Below are 17,834 nucleotides of genomic sequence, written 5' to 3'. Positions count from 1 at the left end.
CCACTGCACCACCAGGGAAGCCCGATGTGGGTTGAATTTTATTAGCACTTCTATTAAGGCAAAACAATGAGAATTTTGCTATTTTAGTTTTTTTTTTGTAAAATACATATAACATAAAATTTACTATGGTAACCATTTTAAAGTGTAAAAACTCAGTGGCATTAAGCACATTCCCCGTGTTGTGCAGTCATCACCACCATCTAGTTCCTGAGTTTTCCGTCACCCCAAGGAAACCTGTGCCCATCAGCAGTCATTCCCTCTCCCTCCCCTCCCCGACCCGGCACCCGTGGACTTGCCTGTGCTGGACAGTTCACATATTTGGAACCACGCAGCATGTGGCCCTCTGCGTCTGGCTTCTTTTCACTCAGCATCGTGTCTTCCAGGGTCACCCCTGTGGTCAAGTGTCAGTGGCTTCATGCCTTTTTTTTTTTTTTTTTTTGCGGTACGCGGGCCTCTCACTGTTGTGGCCTCTCCTGTTGTGGAGCACAGGCTCCGGACGCGCAGGCTCAGCGGCCATGGCTCACGGGCCCAGTCGCTCCGCGGCATGTGGGATCTTCCCGGACCAGGGCATGAACCCACGTCCCCTGCATTGGCAGGCGGACTCTCAACCACTGCGCCACTAGGGAAGCCCGCTTCCTGCCTTTTTATGGCTGGATGATATTCCATCGTGTGGATAGACCACGATTTGTTTATCTGTTCATCTGTCGATGGACACTTGGTTTGTTTCCACCTTTGGCAGTTGTGAATAGTTAGCTTGTCAGTACTTAATTTGAAATGTGGTGATGTGGTGTGTGGATCAAAAAGAAAATGGCATCTATGAGTGGGCAGGAGGGTGACTTACTCTTGACTCCATTGATTTTAACACACACGTTTAAAGGAGCTCACTGCTGAGCGTGACACACGGATCGGGGAAGCGCACCGCACACAGCATCGTGCTCGGGGCGCCCAGGCCCACGTGGCCGTCTTCTGCTTCCAGTGGCCTCGAGGCCCGCTCAGAAGGCTGCCGTCCGAGGACAGGCCCTGCCCCTCCCGACCTGAGTGGCCACAGCCGCGGGTCTGGGGGTGGATGGTGGCCTCTCTGAGCACGGCGGTGAGGGGAGTGCTGGGCAGGCGTGGGACTTGCCCCCCGAGTGACGGGGACAGACTGGGTGTTCTCACGAGAGCCACTGGCACGGGGGTCGGCGCCTTTCCTCATGTTCCTCAGTGAGATGGTCAGAGTCGGTGCCCTTGCGTCTTCGTGACCACGTGCTGAGCTCAGGATGGCTGGTTACGTACCTGGCGGTCGGCTGCACAATGCAGTGATTCGGTAGCATGGTGTATATGTGGGCGCTGATTCCTGGTAGGAGGTTATTTCCGGCGAGCAGTCAGTGGGCAGCCCAGCTGCTGAGTGTGGGTCAAGGGCTGCTGTGTTGGGGGCATAGGGACCCTTGGCCGCTTCATAGGTGGTTCCAGTCCTGGTGTTGGGAGCACGCCTTCATCTCCTTCATGCTGTGTGTCTGCTTTTGGAGGACGTGAGGGAGGTGTTCATCTCAGGTCCCAGGACAAGGAGAAGCTTCTCCTGTGAATCTGGTTTCTTTCTGTCTTGTGGGCAGTGTGAATCACTTTTGCTCTGTCCACCAGGAAACTCAGTGCAGAGCCAGTCATCTGTCCCAGCTCTGGTGTGGTCTCTGCACTTTGGGTTCTGACCTTGCCTTCCGGCCCAGCTTTCTTTTCCTCCCTTTCTATTTCCCTATTGCCTGGGTTTCTTCATTTACTCACTTTCACTATGTTCCCTGGCTTTCTCTCAGCCAGTAATTCTCAAATGCTGGATCCGCACCGCCTTCTGTTTTAACTGTGCTGGATGGGGCCTGAGCATAAGTGTGTTTCCAAAGCTCCCCAGAGATTCAAGCATGTGGCTGGGCTTGGGGGCCACCGCTGTTGTCCGTTTCACATCTTTTTAGCAACAAGGCAGGATAAATAGACAAAAAGGATGGAGTCGGGGAGGAGAGCCGACCCGGAGGTGGTGGTCTGAGCTCAGAGAAGCCGAGTCAAGTGGATTATGTCGTTCTCTTGCCCGTGGAACCAGGGGGAAGCTCTCCTTGGCCAGCGCTGCAGAAGCCTCAACTCCTGGACAGGCTGGGGATGAGCGACTGGAGATCTTGCTTTGAGGGCCTTGGGCCTGCCTGGTGGGAGCACGGCTTTGTGACAACGTCTACGGGCCATTCAGGACACAAGCCCGTGCATGGGACCCAGTCATGCTTAATACCATTTGCTATAGAATGTAGTTCTAGAAAAGACCCGGTGTATAAGGAGAGCATTTAGAACATGGTCTTCGCAACTAATCTGATCCCATCTGTGCGTTAGAGGGGCACTGTTCCTGCTTTAAAGAGAAACAAGAAATTATGAAAGAAAATACATTCGTTCTTGATTTAAAAAATATACTTTATTGGCAGAAGAAAAGAATAAAGTAAGTAGTACAAGAAATCACTATCTAACCTAACTGCAAGATGTTAGTAGGTTTTAACATTTGAAGGAAGAGAAACAAATGTTTCTTTAAACAAACCAAACCAAACCTTTTATTATTTCTTCCCCCCCTCCAAAAAATCCCAGGTTTTTTTCATTTAGTTCTTTTAACTTTGAACAAAAATCTTGGTAACTTTTTTTCCTCTTTACCATCTGATTATCAGTAGTTTCCAAAGACTAAAGTGAGCTCTACCGAAATAGATGATACAATATAGGATTTCCAATATAGGATTTCCAAGTGGGGTGTCTCTTCTGTACCAAGTCTCAGGGGGAATGTTTAGGACGCCTGTTTTAATGGTCATGGAAGAAAATTTGGAAAGTTCGTATGAGTAGGAAGGACCAAACTAGAACTAGCCTTGTCACTGTGATCGCTATTAATATTTTGGTTTATTTTCTCTGAGTCGCTGTTTGTTTAGTGCCCAGGGGTCTCTGTGGCCTGTGTGACCGTCACGGGGTGGCACAGAGCTTACCCTCGAATGGCCATGCTGGGAAGAGGCCAGCTGCCCCCTGTGGTTTGTCCCCTCCTCCCTTGCTGTGGGTGGTGGGGTCTGGAGGGCGGGAGGAGAGGCTGTGGGGAACGAGGGGCTTATTCAGCAGTCGGACGTTGGGGGGAAGAGGGCACCCTGATGGGGGGGGAGGGAGGGAGGGATGGGGCGTGTAGGCCGGCGGCCCCCTGGGCAGTCACCTGCTGCTCTCTGGGCCCAGGTTCCCCTTTATGATGTAGACCAGGGAGTGGGACTGTGTGACCTCCAGGGCCTCCCAGGCCCGGAGTGCCAGGGTGCTGTGTCTTTGAGAGCAACTTCCGGGCCGCCGTGGTTCTGGTGTTTCTGAATGAACCTGCTCATGCATCTCCTCTGGGGAGTCTCCAGGGGAGAAAACAGGCCAGTTCCTCAGGAATGTGTTTGCCTGAGGCTCATGGGCTCCCCCTGCTCCAGCCCAGGCTGTGTGTCCACGGGTCACTTCAGGGTGACCCAGGACAAGTCAGTGCTGAGTGAGCTCCCTCTGGGGCCCTTGGCATGGACGCAGCTGGTGCCCAGCCAGAGGCCCTGTGAGCAGCTCTGCCGCGCTGGGGAGAGGTCCCCGCTTCCCTGCCCGCCTGGCTGGTCACAGAGTCACCACAGGAAGGAGATGTCAGCCTGCCCCCGAGGCCGCCCGTCCCGGGAGGGCGGCGGGCCTGCCGCGTGAGGGCCAGCGCAGCGCCGGGCGGGGGGAGGCCTGGTGCGCTTGTCACAGGGAGGTGTGCGTCGATTTGAGTGCTGCGTTGCTCTGCCAGCCGGTGGATGGTGAAGAAATCCTTGCAGTAGAAATTTAAAGGCCTCTGCAAGGGAAGAAAAAGAAAATTGGTTTCAAACTAGGAAGAGGGAAGCAAATACTGTCTTCTTTTAAAAAAACCCCACTTCTTTAGCACACTGCTTCTGAATCAAGCTCTCAGAAATGAGATTTAAAAGAAGAAACTGCTCCGCGAGGCTCATAGAATGTAATCTGGCGTTGGGCACCCTGAGGTGTCTCTCCTCGCCGGAGGTGATGTGGAAGGAGCACGGCACCCCTTGATCTGGCGTCTTCTGAGCATCAGGTCGCTTCAGAGGGAAGTTCCCAGACCAGTGCTGTCATCCTCTGAGGGCCCTCCTTCTCCCCGCAGCTCTGTGTCTCTCTCAGTTTCACCGAGGCCGAGGGAGGGCCCCATGGGAGGGTGCAGTTCTGTCGCTGGCCTCCAGGGCCGACCCTGAGTGCCCCTCTCTGTGCTTGCGGGCTGTGGTCACAGCTGTCCTGCTGGGAGCGGGCTCCGCCCGCACGCCGCCCCTGCCTGGCCCGGAGGCTCCTGCCTGGGGCGCCATCCACCTGTGTCCACGCGGGCACTCTGCAGCCAGGGGCTGCATCTGGCGGCGCGGAGGACACAGGTGCCGCACCTGGTGGTGGGTGAGGCCAGACTGGGCCACGCTGGGGAGGGTGGGGAGAAGGGCCACTCCAACCAGCCAGACGGGGCGGGGGGAGCGGGTCAGGTGGGCTTGTGGATGCTGAGGGTGCGAAGGGGGAGACGCGAGCCCGTGCGGCCTCCAGCTGCCCCGGCCGGCGGTGGAGCGCTGACAGCTCACGGGGGAGGATGCAGCCCTGGCGGATGCCTGCGCTGGTGCTGTCCCAGCACTGGCCAAGGGACCTGTTGGCCAAATGAGGATGGGGCTTATTTTTCTTAAATATATGAGCTTTTGAATAGGCGATACATCCACATAGTTCTGAACTGAGAAGGTGTTAAAGTACATTCTGAGCAATCTTACCCTTTACCTCTGACCTCCCCCGCCCCACCCCCTTCTCCCTAATAGCAACCCCTTTTAGTATCTGAATAGCCTTCCAGTGTTCTTTATGCAAATAAAGCAAAAGCAAATTTATATTCTTATTTCTCCCTTTGTGTTAAATCAAAGATAGCACCCTGTACACATTCTACCCCTTGCTTTTTTGCTTGCAGCGTAGCCTAGAGACTTTCCGTGTCGCTTCTTGGAGAGCCACGTCCTCTCTGTGAGCGTAGTGCTGTGATGCTCTCCTCCTGTACTGTTTTTTGGGGGTTTTTTTGCGTTACGTGGGCCTCTCACTGCTGTGGCCTCTCCCGTTGCGGAGCACAGGCTCCGGATGGGAGCTGAGCACAGGCTCAGCGGCCATGGCTCACGGGCCCAGCCGCTCCGCGGCATGTGGGATCTTCCCGGACCGGGGCACAAACCCGTGTCCCCTGCATTGGCAGGTGGACTCTCAACCACTGCGCCACCAGGGAAGCCCTCCTGTACTGTTTTAAATCCCATCCCCTGTACGGCAGCTTCCAGCTGTTCCTCACGTGCTGTTACATAACATTCCTGAGAGGATCGATCTTACCTACGTGTCCTTCCCCACGTAAGCAGGTGGATCTGCAGGTAGCATTCCCCAGGGACAGTGCTGGGTCCAAGGGTAATACACAGTTGTCATTTTGATAGATTTTGCCAAAGCCGTCCACAGGGGTTATCACACCCTGCCCTCCCACCGGCCCGTTTCCCCCTCGGCCTCACCAGCAGAAGGTAGAGTCAAACATTTGGATTTTTGCCAACCTGACGGATGTAAAGAGTATCTCAATGTACTTTTCTTTTTTTTTTCTTTGATTTATTTATTTTGATGTATTTATTTTTGGCTGCATTGGGTCTTTGTTGCTGTGCGCAGGCTTTCTCTAGTTGCAGCGAGCGGGGGCTACTCTTCATTGTGGTGCGTGGGCTTCTCATTGCGGTGGTTTCTCTTGTTGCAGAGCACAGGCTCTAGGCACTCCGGTTTCAGTAGTTGTGGCCCGTGGACTCAGTAGTTGTGGCTTGCGGGCTCTAGAGCACAGGCTTAGTAGTTGTGGGACATGAGCTTAGTTGCTCTGCAGCATGTGGGATCTTCCCGGACAGGGCTCGAACCTGTGTCCCCTGCATTGGCAGGTGGATTCTTAACCACTGCGCCGCCAGGGAAGCCCTCGAGGTAGCTTTAATTTGCATTTTTCTGAAACGTGAGCTGATCATTTCATATGCTTAGGGACCACTTACATTTTTTTGTGGACAGTTCTTTTCCCATTTTTCTCTTGAGTTATTGGTTGCTTACTTCTCAATTTCTGTGAGTTCTTTATATTTTTGGAAGGTTGGTTCGTTGTGTAATGAGCTGTAAATATTTTTTTTAATTTTATTATTTATTTTTGGCTGCGTTGGGTCTTAGTTGCGGCATGCAGGGTCTTTCATTGCGGCGCGCAGCCTCTTTGTTGGGGCACTTGGGCGTCTCTCTAGCTGTGGCGTGCAGGTTTTTCTCTTCTCTGGTTGTGGCACACAGGCTCCAGGGCACGTGGGCTCTGTAGTTGTGGCGCGCGGGTTCTTTACCACTGGACCACCAGGGAAGTCCATGTAAATATTTTTTCAGGCTAGGAATTATTCTAATCTAGCCAGATTCTTTTAAGTACCCCTCCCCCCCATCTCCTCTTAAAGATTCAGACTGTGGCTTTGGGATGGAGTCTGGTCCTATGGGGACAGAACCGTGACCTTGGCTTCCTTCCAGGACTTTAAGTTAATTGGCCACAGACAGGTTTTCAGCATGAGCATACAGTGGTGTGGATGTGTTTGCATCTGTGCAGAGGCTGCGTGTCCAGGGTGTGTGGTCACTGTCATCATTCGTGGAGCAGGCTGATGGAAGGCCATTGTTTTTTTTTTTGGTTGTTATTCACAGCCTTATGGATAGGTGATTTAGTACCACACAATAAGGTTCACTCATTTGAAATATATAGTGCAAAAGCTTTTAGTGTATTTAGCGTTGTGCAGCCATCCGTGTAATCTTACTTTAGAATATTTCATCACCCCCAAAAGAAACCCCGTACCCGTTAAGCAGTCACCCCCTTCCCCCTCGTCCCCCAGCCTCTGGCCGCTGTCGGTCTGCTTTCTGTCTCTGGACTTGCCTGTTCTGGACGACTCGTAGAAATGGAGCAGTGTGTGGCCTTGTGTGTGTGCTTCCCTCGGCGTGTTTTCACAGTTCACTGTGTGGAAGCAGGTGCCTGCACCTCCTTACGTGTTCAGGCTGAATGCTGTTCTGCTGTATGGATATACCACGTTTTATTATTCTAGTTACCCATTCATCTGTTGAAGGGAAGCTTTTTCCACTTTCTGGCTGTTACGAGCGATGCTGCTGTGAGCTCCGTGGGCACCGTGTCCTTTCTCTTGGGTAGAGACACAGGCCTGCACCACCCCCACGCTGGGGAAGGAACGTGGAGAACTGCACACTGGCCTCTAAAGTGCTGGACACAAAGCGACACACGTCACTTCTGCCACATTTTACTGGCCAGGGCCGTGGCTGACCCAGAAGGGGGGTGGGGAATGCAGTTCTGTCCCAGGCCCTGGAAGCCGTGGACTAGAAATGTTTGGTGCACAGAACTAATGACTGCAGAGAGGCGGAGCGGGCATCCGGGGGCCCAGGGGAAGGATCCTGTCTGGAGGGGTCACTAGCAAGGTGGAGCTCCAGGGTGAAAGTTACCTGCCACTGATGGGTCCTCCTTGAAAGCTGGTTGGTGGAGAGACCTTGAGTCTTGCAAGGAGCAGCTTAGAAGTGTGTGGTGGTCTTGGAGAGGACAAGGGCAGCCTCATGGAAGGAACGTTAGGCTCCCGGGCTGAGGACCGGGCTCCCTGAGCTTTCCCGACAGGCGCTGGGGCTCAGCAGGGGCAGCGCAGAGCTCACCCACCCTGTCTTCTCGCCTGTAAAATGCCTCCTTTGCGGGATGTGGCACACAGTGGGCAGTTATGAAAGGCAGCTGTCACCTTGGTGAGTTTGGCCAGCAGCAGTGGAGCCTGTGGTCACTGAGTGCATGGGCCCGGCCTCCCCGGGTCTTGGTCCATCCTCGCTGGGAAGCACGGATGTGCCGAAGGACCGCCCTGTCCTCCCCCTAGTGACCCCAGGCTGACTGAGGGAGGAGGAGGCTGGTGGCCAGTGAGTATTCTGGGGCAAGTAGACAGCTCTCCCCTAAAATGCAGTGTTTTCTGGACAGACCTGCGTATGCACCGTCGTCAGTGCTGGAAGCGCACTCCTTTATTATTATTTTTCTAAACAAAGTAGCACAAAGGCAATGTAAACATTGTTTGAACCAAAAGCATTTGGCTAATGGAGATAAAACCGAAAGGAAAATAACAACTTTAGTTTCTTTTTGGCTTTTGTGTTTTGACATTTAGCAGTGTACTTCTCATCTTTTAAGAATTTGAAAAAATCATACGGTATGGAAACCGCGGTTTGTTTCTGCTTGTTCACTTAGTGTGAAACGGACTCGGTGCCGCCTTGCCTGACCTTGGCCTCTCCTGGAGGGTGTGACGGGGGACCGCGGGGCCAAGGAGGGTCCGGCAGGGGCGCGCTGCAGACCCGTAGGAGGGGCGGAGGGTTCCACCTCTGTCCACGCAGCTTTTTCAGGTCGTCATCTGTGGGGCCTCGAAGGCCTCCACTGCGCTTCCCGGAGGAGGTGACCACCCGTGACGCTGGGGCCACCCATCTTTCCGCTCCGACCAGCTGTTGTTTTTAAACCGCAGCAGTATCGTAGGACGTGTGTCCTGCTCTGCAAGACGTCTGTGGGTCCTGGACTTGGGCATCAGGTGAGGGTGGGGAGAGCTGCCGAGATCGGGGGCGGCGTGTGAGCAGGTGGGGTCGAGTCGTTCCTTCCCGCAGCAGATGTGTGCCCGGCTCCGCGCCAGGCCCTGTGAGGCAGCCAAGTGTGCAGACAGTCGGGGCCTCTGTCCCCCGAGAGCCCGCAGTCCAGAGGTCTGGGGGAGGAAGGAGGGAGAGGCGGGGGAGGGCCGGAAGCCGGCCGCACGCGGGCGGGGGGCGCTCAGGGAAGGGGAGGTGGTGGTGCCGGGCTCAGTGTCCTGCCACGGGGGCCTGGGCCTCCACGCAGCAGGCCTGGGCGGGCCGTGCGCTCCCACACAAGGGTGTCTGAGCTGTTGGTCGGCGTAACTAGGACGCGTGCAACTCTCCCAGCCTGAGGCTGGCTTCTTGCCACATCCTCTGGACTCCCTGCGTCCCTGTCAGTTAGCACCGCTCCTTGAGACCCTCAGCTCTCGCCTCCCCTGCACTGGATGGTTCTCCTGTGTCTCTGCCCCGCTCCTGGCCCTTCTTGGACTTCACTGATGGCCACTCACCTCCTCTGACTTGCGCCCTCATCCCTGCTCTCCTGGGCTCCTCCAGCGCCCCGCCCAGCCCTCAGCACTAGCTGCTCCTTGGCCGTCTCCATCCTCCGTGCCTGTCCTGCCAGCACCTCCAGCTACGTTCCTCTGAAATGAAACTGCTTGCTCTGCCTCTTACCTTCTCCTGAAACCGGCTCACCCTCTGCACCTTGACATCCTGTTAAAGGTGCCTCTGTGTCCCTGCCATTCCCGCTGGCCTCTGCTGTGGGCGTCCTGTGCTGCTGCCCCAGCCCCGCTGACCGCCTGCTGCGGCTCCATCAGTACTGCAGAAGCCCCGCCTCCGCGGCGCCACCTCTCTGCCCCGGACACACAAACCCACTCCAGTAGCTTTGACTGCAGCAGTGTATCTTAAAATAATTTTAAGTGGTAGCAGTTGAACATTACTCATCTTAATAGTTTCTTAATCTATAAAATTCCATGGTGCCTTTGGCGGTTCCTCAGAAAGTTAAACAGAGAGCTACCACGTGACCCAGCAGCCCTGCTCCTTGGTATCTGCCCGGGAGAACTGAACACACGCGTCCACACAAAAACTTGTACGCAAAGTTCACAGCAGCGTTATGCATAACGGCCGTTATGCATAACGGCCAAGAAATGGAAACAAACAGGTGTCCTCCAGCTGACAAGTGGGTAAATAAAATGTGGTCTATCCATACGATGGAAAATTACTCCTCCATAAAAAAGGATGAAGTACTGATGGATAGTGCAGTGTAAATGAACCTTGAAAATATGCGAAGTGACGGGGCTTCCCTGGTGGCGCAGTGGTTGGGAGTCCGCCTGCCGATGCAGGGCACACGGGCTCATGCCCCGGTCCGGGAAGATCCCACATGCTGCGGAGCGGCTGGGCCCGTGAGCCATGGCCGCTGAGCCTGCGCGTCCGGAGCCTGTGCTCCGCAACGGGAGAGGCCACAATAGTGAGAGGCCCGCATATCGGGGAAAAAAAAAAATACATATATATATATATATACGCTAAGTGAAAGGGCCACATACTGTGTGATTTCATGTATGTGAAGTGTCCAGAATAGGTGAGTCCACAGAGACAGAAAGCAGGCTGCTGGTCGCCTGCCGGGGGCCGGGTGGAAGGAGGAGTGGGTGGTGACTGCCGACATGCAGGGTCTCCTTGGAGGGATGAGAACGCCCACCACGGCCGTGGTTATCCAACACTGTGAGGGTGCTAAATTGAGTGTGAATTGTACACTTTAAAATGGTGAATTTTATATCTATAAAAACAAATAGAAATATAAAAACTAAACAGTAGAAAAACAACCCCTCCCCCAAATGCCGTAACAGTGATACCTGATTTCATGTACGTTATTACTTAATGCAGGTATTTGAGTTTAAAAGTAAATTGATTTAGGGACTTCCCTGGCAGTCCAGTGGTTAGGACCCAGCACTTTCACTGCCGAGGGCCTGGGTTCGATCCCTGGTCCGGGAGCTAAGATCCCACAAGCTGTAAGGCATGACCAAAAAAAAGGAAATTGATTTGAAGAACACTATTAAGCAAACAATGGTGCAGCTTGGAGAGAATTCCTAAGCAAGCACCTGGCACACTGGAGGTGCCCTGTGAGTGTTAACCATTATTACTGTTACTTGGAGGGTTTGGCAGAAATCTGGAAGGTGAGTGACCGAGGTCGGCAGGTCCGGATCCCTTAGCGCGCCGAGCGAGGCCCGCAGACGTCCCCACGCCTCATCACCGCCTCCCTCGTGCCCTGCGGTCCCCCCATCCTCCCGCGCCTCTGCCTTGGTTGCGTGGGTGTCCCAACCCAGACGAGGAGCCGCGTCGTGTGTGTGTTTCCCTGTGAGCACCATTCTTTAAGCACCGAGTGTGTGAAAAGTGCTTGTTGAATCTAGTATCAGCTAAACTGTTCATCTCTCTTTGTGCTGTGATGATGAAATGATGTTACAAGAGCAAAAGCATTTTCAAAACACAGTTCAGAGGACACTCGTACACCCTGTGGAGTAGTTCTGATCCCAGGAATGTGGTCTAGAACACTGGGTGCACGAGTCCCAGGGGACACATGCGCACACCAGCACTGTTCACGATGGCGAAAAGGTGAGCTCGGTCTAGGTGTCCACGGACAGGAGCGTGAGTGGGCAGACTGTTACACGTGAGCACAGGCAGCTACCATACAGCAGGGACGCGGATGAGCCGCCCCAGACCCGCAGCCACACGTGTGGACGAGTCTCAGACACGTAGTGTCGACGCCGGAGCAGGTTGTGGCAGTGGTACATGTGTGGTAAGATCATTTTCTTTTTTAAAAGCAAGGGACGGAGGAACTCAGAACCCGAGCTGTTTGCTGGGGTGGGGGAGCGGGAAGGGACCTGGGTGACAGGAGTGCCTCGTCTGGGCCCCACATGTGGTTGGTGCTTCTGCTTTTGTATATGCCCAACAGCATGTCACAAACACTTAAGAGGACAGAGGAGCGGCAGGAAGAGCTTCGGGCGGGTGCGCCTTTTCTGGGCCGACCGTGACATTTGAGAGCCCGGTGAGTGTTGCAGAGTAACACCCTGGGCAGGTCTCCAGCAGAGGGGAAGGAGGGAAGTTGCACTTTTATTCTGAACCAAAAGAGGAAGCTTACCTTTCATCACCGAGACCCGGTTTTTCCTGGTGGTGTTTCAAATGGCGGCTGTTTTAAAGGAATAATCCGCGTTCTCGGGTTGTTACAGCCCGTGTGGCTGATTTAGCAGAAGACACGGTTGTAGCCAAAGAGGTACCATTTCTTAAGGGTGTGAGTTCTGAAGGGCTAATTTTTTTTTAATAAATTTATTTATTTTTGGCTGTGTTGGGTCTTCGTTGCTGCGCGTGGGGTTTCTCTAGTTGCATTGAGCGGGGGCTACTCTTTGTTGAGGTGTGCAGGCTTCTCATTGCAGAGCACAGGCTCTAGGCGTGCGGGCTTCAGTAGTTGTGGCACACGGGCTTCAGTAGTTGTGGCACGCAGGCTCAGTAGTTGCGGCGCATGGGCTTAGCTGCTCCGCGGCATGTGGGATCTTCCCACACTAGGACTCGAACCCATGACTCCTGCATTGGCAGGTGGATTCCTAACCACTGTGCCACCAGGGAAGTCCTCCAGAAGGGCTAATTTTTAAATCGTTTTGGAGTCTCTGGTACCTGAGGCTCCTACCCTGCCGGATTTTGTCGTGTTGCCGTCTGTGGGACCTGACATGTCCCAGGGTGAAGCTTTCTTGGAGAGCGTTAAAGGCCCCCTTCTTTGTAGGCTGCACTGGAAGGAGCTGGGAACACCAGGGTCCGATCCCAGGACAGCACCACACCGCTCAGAACTAGCGTCCGCACGCAGGCGGGGGCTGGGCCCCTTCCAGTTCCAGCATCTTTGCTCCTGCCCTCTTCGTTTGGTGAGCTGGACAGGATGTCCTGTGGCCAGCTGAACAGGGGGTAGGAAAACAGTTGCTTCTCTGCCATCTTTTGGCCTTTTCAGCACCTAGACAGGAGGGGCCCTTCTAGACCTCCGGATTCAGTGAGTAAAAATTCATTGTTCTCATGACTTTGAGCATTGGATTTGTCTGAAGCTAAACAGAATAAGAATAGAGATTAAGAGGGTGGGACCAGAAGCCAGAGGTCTGGGATCAGATCCTGGTCCTACCAGTTGCTGGCCTGTAGCTTAGGCCAGTTACTTCACCTCTCTGTGCCTCCACTTCCTCACCCATGAAATGAGGGTAAGAAGAAGAATTCCTCCCTGTAGAATTCTTACAAGGTTCAGGGAGTAGGTGCGCCTGGCATACAGCCAGGGCTCAGTCAGGATTCTCCAGTTTCTGTTTAGAGAGCCTCTTCTATTTTCGGTTTCTATTCTAAGCCTGTTCTCTTACGATGACTGCTAGTATCAGAGAGTTAGCACATCTGAGACCTTGCTTGGAAATGCCAGCCACACAGGAGAGGAGCTGGAGCCGGTGCCCGTGTTTAAAGGTTGTGCGTGTGGTCAGGCACCTCCTGCCCAGCGCGTTCTCCCTGGGCCCTTGTTGCTTCTATAGGCTTGTTCCCCCGCCGTGGACGCTGTCTCCTGGCTGTCCTTGGGGGGCTGCTGAGAAGCACCCTCAGAGACACACTCAGCTTGGCACAGCCGGGAGCAAGCAGGTGTCTGGACCCCTGTCACGCAGCGCTGAGTAGCGGCCGTCCTCACTGCGTCCCCTGGCCTCCGGTCACCGCTGAAAAGGCAGGCTGTAGGTCCCTGTGGCCAGACAGGAGACGTCCGTCCTCGCCTCGCACGCTGCCCAGGCTGCTGCTCCTGAGCCCAGGCTGGCGGGGCTTCGGGGCCTCCATCCGCTCGGGGTGTGCTCGCTGCACACTTGTCTGTCCCTGTCCTCGGGTCCGGCATCGTGAACTTTTAACCACGTAGTTTGGTTTTGCGTGTTTGGTGAGCAGAGCAGCTGTTCTGCCCCAAGTGACAGAGATCCCGAGGGAGACTGAGTGGGAGACTGAACCCCGGTGTCTGCGTAGGGGGGGCGGGGGTGCTGTTTTCCTTTCTTTCCCTCTGTGTTCATTCACTCAGCGCACGTCAGAGCGCTCCTGGGGTCGGGCTCCGTCCTCGGCGCCAAGGACACAGCGGTGAAGAGGGGCAGGGCCCGGCGCTTCCGGGGGGAGCAGATAAACAGGGCATAAGCAGGAAGCTGTCCAACAGAGAGGGGGGCTCCGCCACACGTGGAAGGTGGTGACTTGAGAGAGTGACGCGTGGTCCCGAGGAGGCGAGGTCTAAGCTGACAAGAAAGAGCCGGTGTAGCGGCAGTGCCGGGAGGCGGCAGGTGGAGGCAGGTCGTTCCAGCGACCAGCGACATGACGGGGGAGAGGGCGCAGCACGTGGGTGGCACGTGAAGAGCTCACCTTCCCAGTGCGCCCGTCTTCTGGTCTCTGGGGCTCTGGTTCACCCCCCGCACGGCCTGGGCTGGGCCTGTGAGGACCCGTGGACATCAGCCGTCACTCCCCGAAGCCGTGGGAGCCCCGTTCCTGCACGGCCACGTGGGGAGAGTCGGACGTGACCTCCCGGCCCTGCTGGTTTAAGGGCCGAGGTGAGCAACTGCCCCTTCTTCTCACGGCCTTGGTTTGCACTTACACAGCGTGCAGGCACCTGTTCCTTACCCGCGCGGGCTTCCTCTGGGCGAGCATCTTGAGCTCCTTTTGAGAACACTGTCAGGTCGCTGCTGAGCCTGAAACCAGGATTCTGGCTGTGGGGTCCACAGCCCCCCCTTTGGCTTCCGCTCTCCCGCGGGCTCCTCAGGACATGGCGACAGCCCAGCACTTAGCGCCACCACAGAGACCGGCCAGGTCTAAATTAAGCATGAAATCATGGGAATTCTAAATTTTCCCATGTACCTCTTCTTTTTTCCCAAATGGCTCAAGCTGGAAGATTCTACTGATCGGACTGTAATCCATCGCTGGGCCTGCCCCGTGGGGTGGGTCTGAAGCCGTCGGTTGCCCCCCCCCAGTCTCTGGGTGGCATTGCCACCTACCATTAGTGGGTATTTCTGGTAGCAGAGTCACAGCATGTTAGAATGGAGACTCTGGCCCGGGGGTCACACGTGTGCAAGCTGCCTTCCTTGGAGGGGGGCTGTGTTGTGAGGGCTGCCCTTCATACTCCACGGTCCGCAGGAAGCCGCACAGGCCAAAGAAACATGCACCGCTAGGCTTCTTGCCGGAACTCTAGCCTCTCTGTGGCTGACCTGGGGCAGGGGCCGCCCGTGACACCACGGAGATGGCAGGGAATTGAGCCACTTGTCAGAAAGAGGGCCTGGGGACGGGAGGGTTGGGCAGCTCGGCTGGTCTGGTCTGCCCCGTCACTTTAGGGGCGGGAGGCTGGGCCTGGCCTGATCCCCGCTTTCCCGGCTCCTGGTTCTGTGTGCTCTACCGCTCCACGCTGTTCGCTTTCTGGCTGGATTTTTTTTTTTTTTTCCTCCTCAGCTCAAGTTTAATAAAACTACAAAAGACCAAAAGTGATACCCTACTACTATACACATCAGTTTGCCTGCCCCATAATACTGCTCGGGCCATTCCCTCCAGAGGAAGAAAGGCTGGCCTCCCCAACCCCTGCCGGAAAGGCCTGTCCTGTCCCACACCACATCAGGGCTGAGTGGAAGGTCTTGTGTTTTAGGCATGACAGTAGTACAAAAGAGGTTTTGTTCTCATGGCCACCTACTGCAGCCTGGCCCTAAAATGGCCCAGCGCTCACTTCTGCTTAGAGAAATATTCTTTGCTCTTCGGGACATCAGGCTCGATGGTATCGCTGCCAGGCTTCCAGCCAGCTGGGCACACTTCCCCATGTTTGTCAGTAAACTGGAAGGCCTGAACTAGTCTCAGTGTCTCCTCCACAGAACGGCCAACAGGAAGGTCATTTATGGTGATCTGCCGAAGGATACCTTTATCATCAATAATAAAAAGGCCCCTGAATGAGATGCCTCCATCGGCCTTTAAGACCCCATGGTCCTGAGCAGTGGTGCGCTTGGGGTCTGACACCAAGGGAATGTTCATGGGTCCCAGTCCTCCTTGTTTCTTGGGTGTGATGATCCATGCCAGGTGACAGAAGTGAGAATCCACAGAAGCACCAATCACTTGGCAGTTGAGTTTCTCAAGTTCCTCTGGCCGTCACTGAAAGCAGTGATCTCCGTGGGGCACACACAGGTGAGGTCAAGAGGGCAAAAGCAGAACACAACATATTTTCCTTTGTAGTCAGATGGGCTGAGATCTTCGAACTGGGGGGCACGGTGCCCGATTTTGGCATTTCCTGAAGACTTATTGCTATCAGCAGGTCTCACGGACAAGCCACAGAGGACAGTCAGGAAGGAGACACGCTGGCCGGAGTTTTTAAGAATGTTGTCTGTGGTTGGTCATTTGCAAAGCTACTCTGAGGAGTGGCAGAGGTGGGACTCTGTCCTCTGTGGCACGTTTGTGCATCCACGTGGTCCAGCCGTCAGGGTGTTTGATCCTCGACCCCGTGAGGGCGGTGCAGCTTGTCACATCCCCATTTCTAAGTGACTGCGTTGTCGGACGGCCAGAACCATGTCTCCCAGCCCCGGTCCTTGCTTCACATCATCCTTTAAAATGACCACGTTTCAACACCTGTGTAATCTGCGCCCAGGGCTGCTCTTCCCAGAGACTGAATGATTGGCCACGTTGATAAAGAAAAACGAAATTCCTCAAGTGTGTTTTCAGTACTGATTTCTACTTTTAGAAAAATCGAGAACAGGTGAAGTCCACAGGAGGATGTCTGACATTGAATTTTCCTCTGCTTGTTCTGCGACTGTGGTGTCTTGGGAGAAGCCCCAGGGGCTCTTTGGGGGGTAGTTAGAGGGGGCAGGGGTCATTCAGCATGGGGGCAGGGCCATCAGGCCCCACTACAGCCAGTTCACTGGCACCCCGGGGCTCTTCCTGTGTGGGCGGTTTCACTACCTGCTTTATCATCTGGAAGTTAAGTGTCATGTTCGTTTTTGCAATTCTTTCAGTACATGAATGCAAAGTTTTCTTTAAGCCCGCTTTTGGGATAGAGATATAAAATTTGATTTCTCTACCCAGCGACGTTTCCTTTTCTGGCTGGCCCTCTGCTCCCCCCACCCCAGCCCCGTGGGTGTGAAGGCTGTCACCTGCCTTGAGGAAGTCGCAGGAGGCTGCCAGATGCAGATGGTGCGAGCTGCCGTCTGGGGTACATTCATTCAGCGGGATCTACTGCTCGTGACTGGCCTGGCCTGTGACTGTTAGGTTTGGGGAGGCGAGAGGCGTTTGCTGCCTTTCCCTCATAGCTGGTCCTGGTCCCTGATAATGATCCCTGATCCCTGAAAAGCCCCCGAAGTCTCCGTGGGGGTTGGTGGAAACCCCGACCGACTGCATCTTCTCCGCGCCTGGCCAGCCACGCCCCATCACAGAAGCACGATAGCGGAGGCACACGTGGGCTTTGAGCAGGGACCCACCTGGGCTGCGGGACCACGGAGAGCTTCTCCCTCCCACGGTTGGTCCGGGACTCCAGATTTGGAAGGAATTTCCCCACCCAGCTCTGCAGGCCCTCGGAGCATGTTTTTGTGGAATTCTTCCTGCCTCCAGGGGCATCACTCTAGCCTCGGAATTTTTTGTTTGTTTTTTTTAGTTTTGTTCTATTTGCTGTTTTATTCAGTCTATTTCTAGTCTCCACTGTCAGTCGAATTCTGGTCGTGTTTTCAGATATGCCAGAATTTTTCTGCCCTAGCCTGTCCTCGGCAAATGTGATCCAGTGGTTACTTTACGGTCACCATTATAAGCTGCTTTCGGAAAAGAGTGATGATCCCAGAGTTTGGCTGGGGTGCCTGCGTGTCGAGGACTAAGGGATGCAGCTCCTCGGTCGGCCTGGGCTGTGGGTCAGCCGTGCCTGGGGGCCTGGTTGGAGTCCCCGCACCTGTCCTGGAGGCTCCGAGTGTGCTCTTTGGCTGTTGCCCAGGACGGAGCGCGCAGGCTGCCGGTTACACGTGGCCGCGAGGACTCCTGCAGCTGTGAAGTGCAGGGTACGGGGCTTCGGGCCCAGGTGGGCCCGCAGGTTCAGGCAGTGTCCTGTCCTGTCCGGCTCCATCCTTGGCTCCTGCCTGCTGCTCTGCAGGCTCAGCAAGCTGGGAGCGGAAGGCAAATCGAGGAGGAAGGTTTGGAGAGTAGGGCCTGCAAGCTGTTCAGAAAAGAGCGAGAAG

The 17,834-nt window shown here is 54.9% G+C and overlaps 2 protein-coding genes across 3 annotated transcripts in view; one reads left to right on the top strand and one right to left on the bottom strand.

The window, feature by feature from the left end:
* The window catches only part of EPN2 (epsin 2), a 69,320-nt gene that overhangs the window by 11,975 nt on the left and 39,511 nt on the right, over positions 1-17,834 (top strand). The gene's annotated exons all lie outside the window — the stretch shown is intronic.
* On the bottom strand, positions 13,683-17,722 carry LOC132414277 (peroxiredoxin-1-like). Its single transcript, XM_059996657.1, is given in 6 exon segments — positions 13,683-13,890; positions 14,020-14,086; positions 14,275-14,342; positions 15,362-15,761; positions 15,764-15,881; positions 17,552-17,722. Coding segments are annotated over 6 exon segments (1,032 nt in total).

Source organism: Delphinus delphis, chromosome 19 (assembly GCF_949987515.2).
Source record: "Delphinus delphis chromosome 19, mDelDel1.2, whole genome shotgun sequence".
Classification (NCBI taxonomy): domain Eukaryota; kingdom Metazoa; phylum Chordata; class Mammalia; order Artiodactyla; family Delphinidae; genus Delphinus; species Delphinus delphis.
This window is presented reverse-complemented; position numbering and strand designations above follow the sequence as displayed.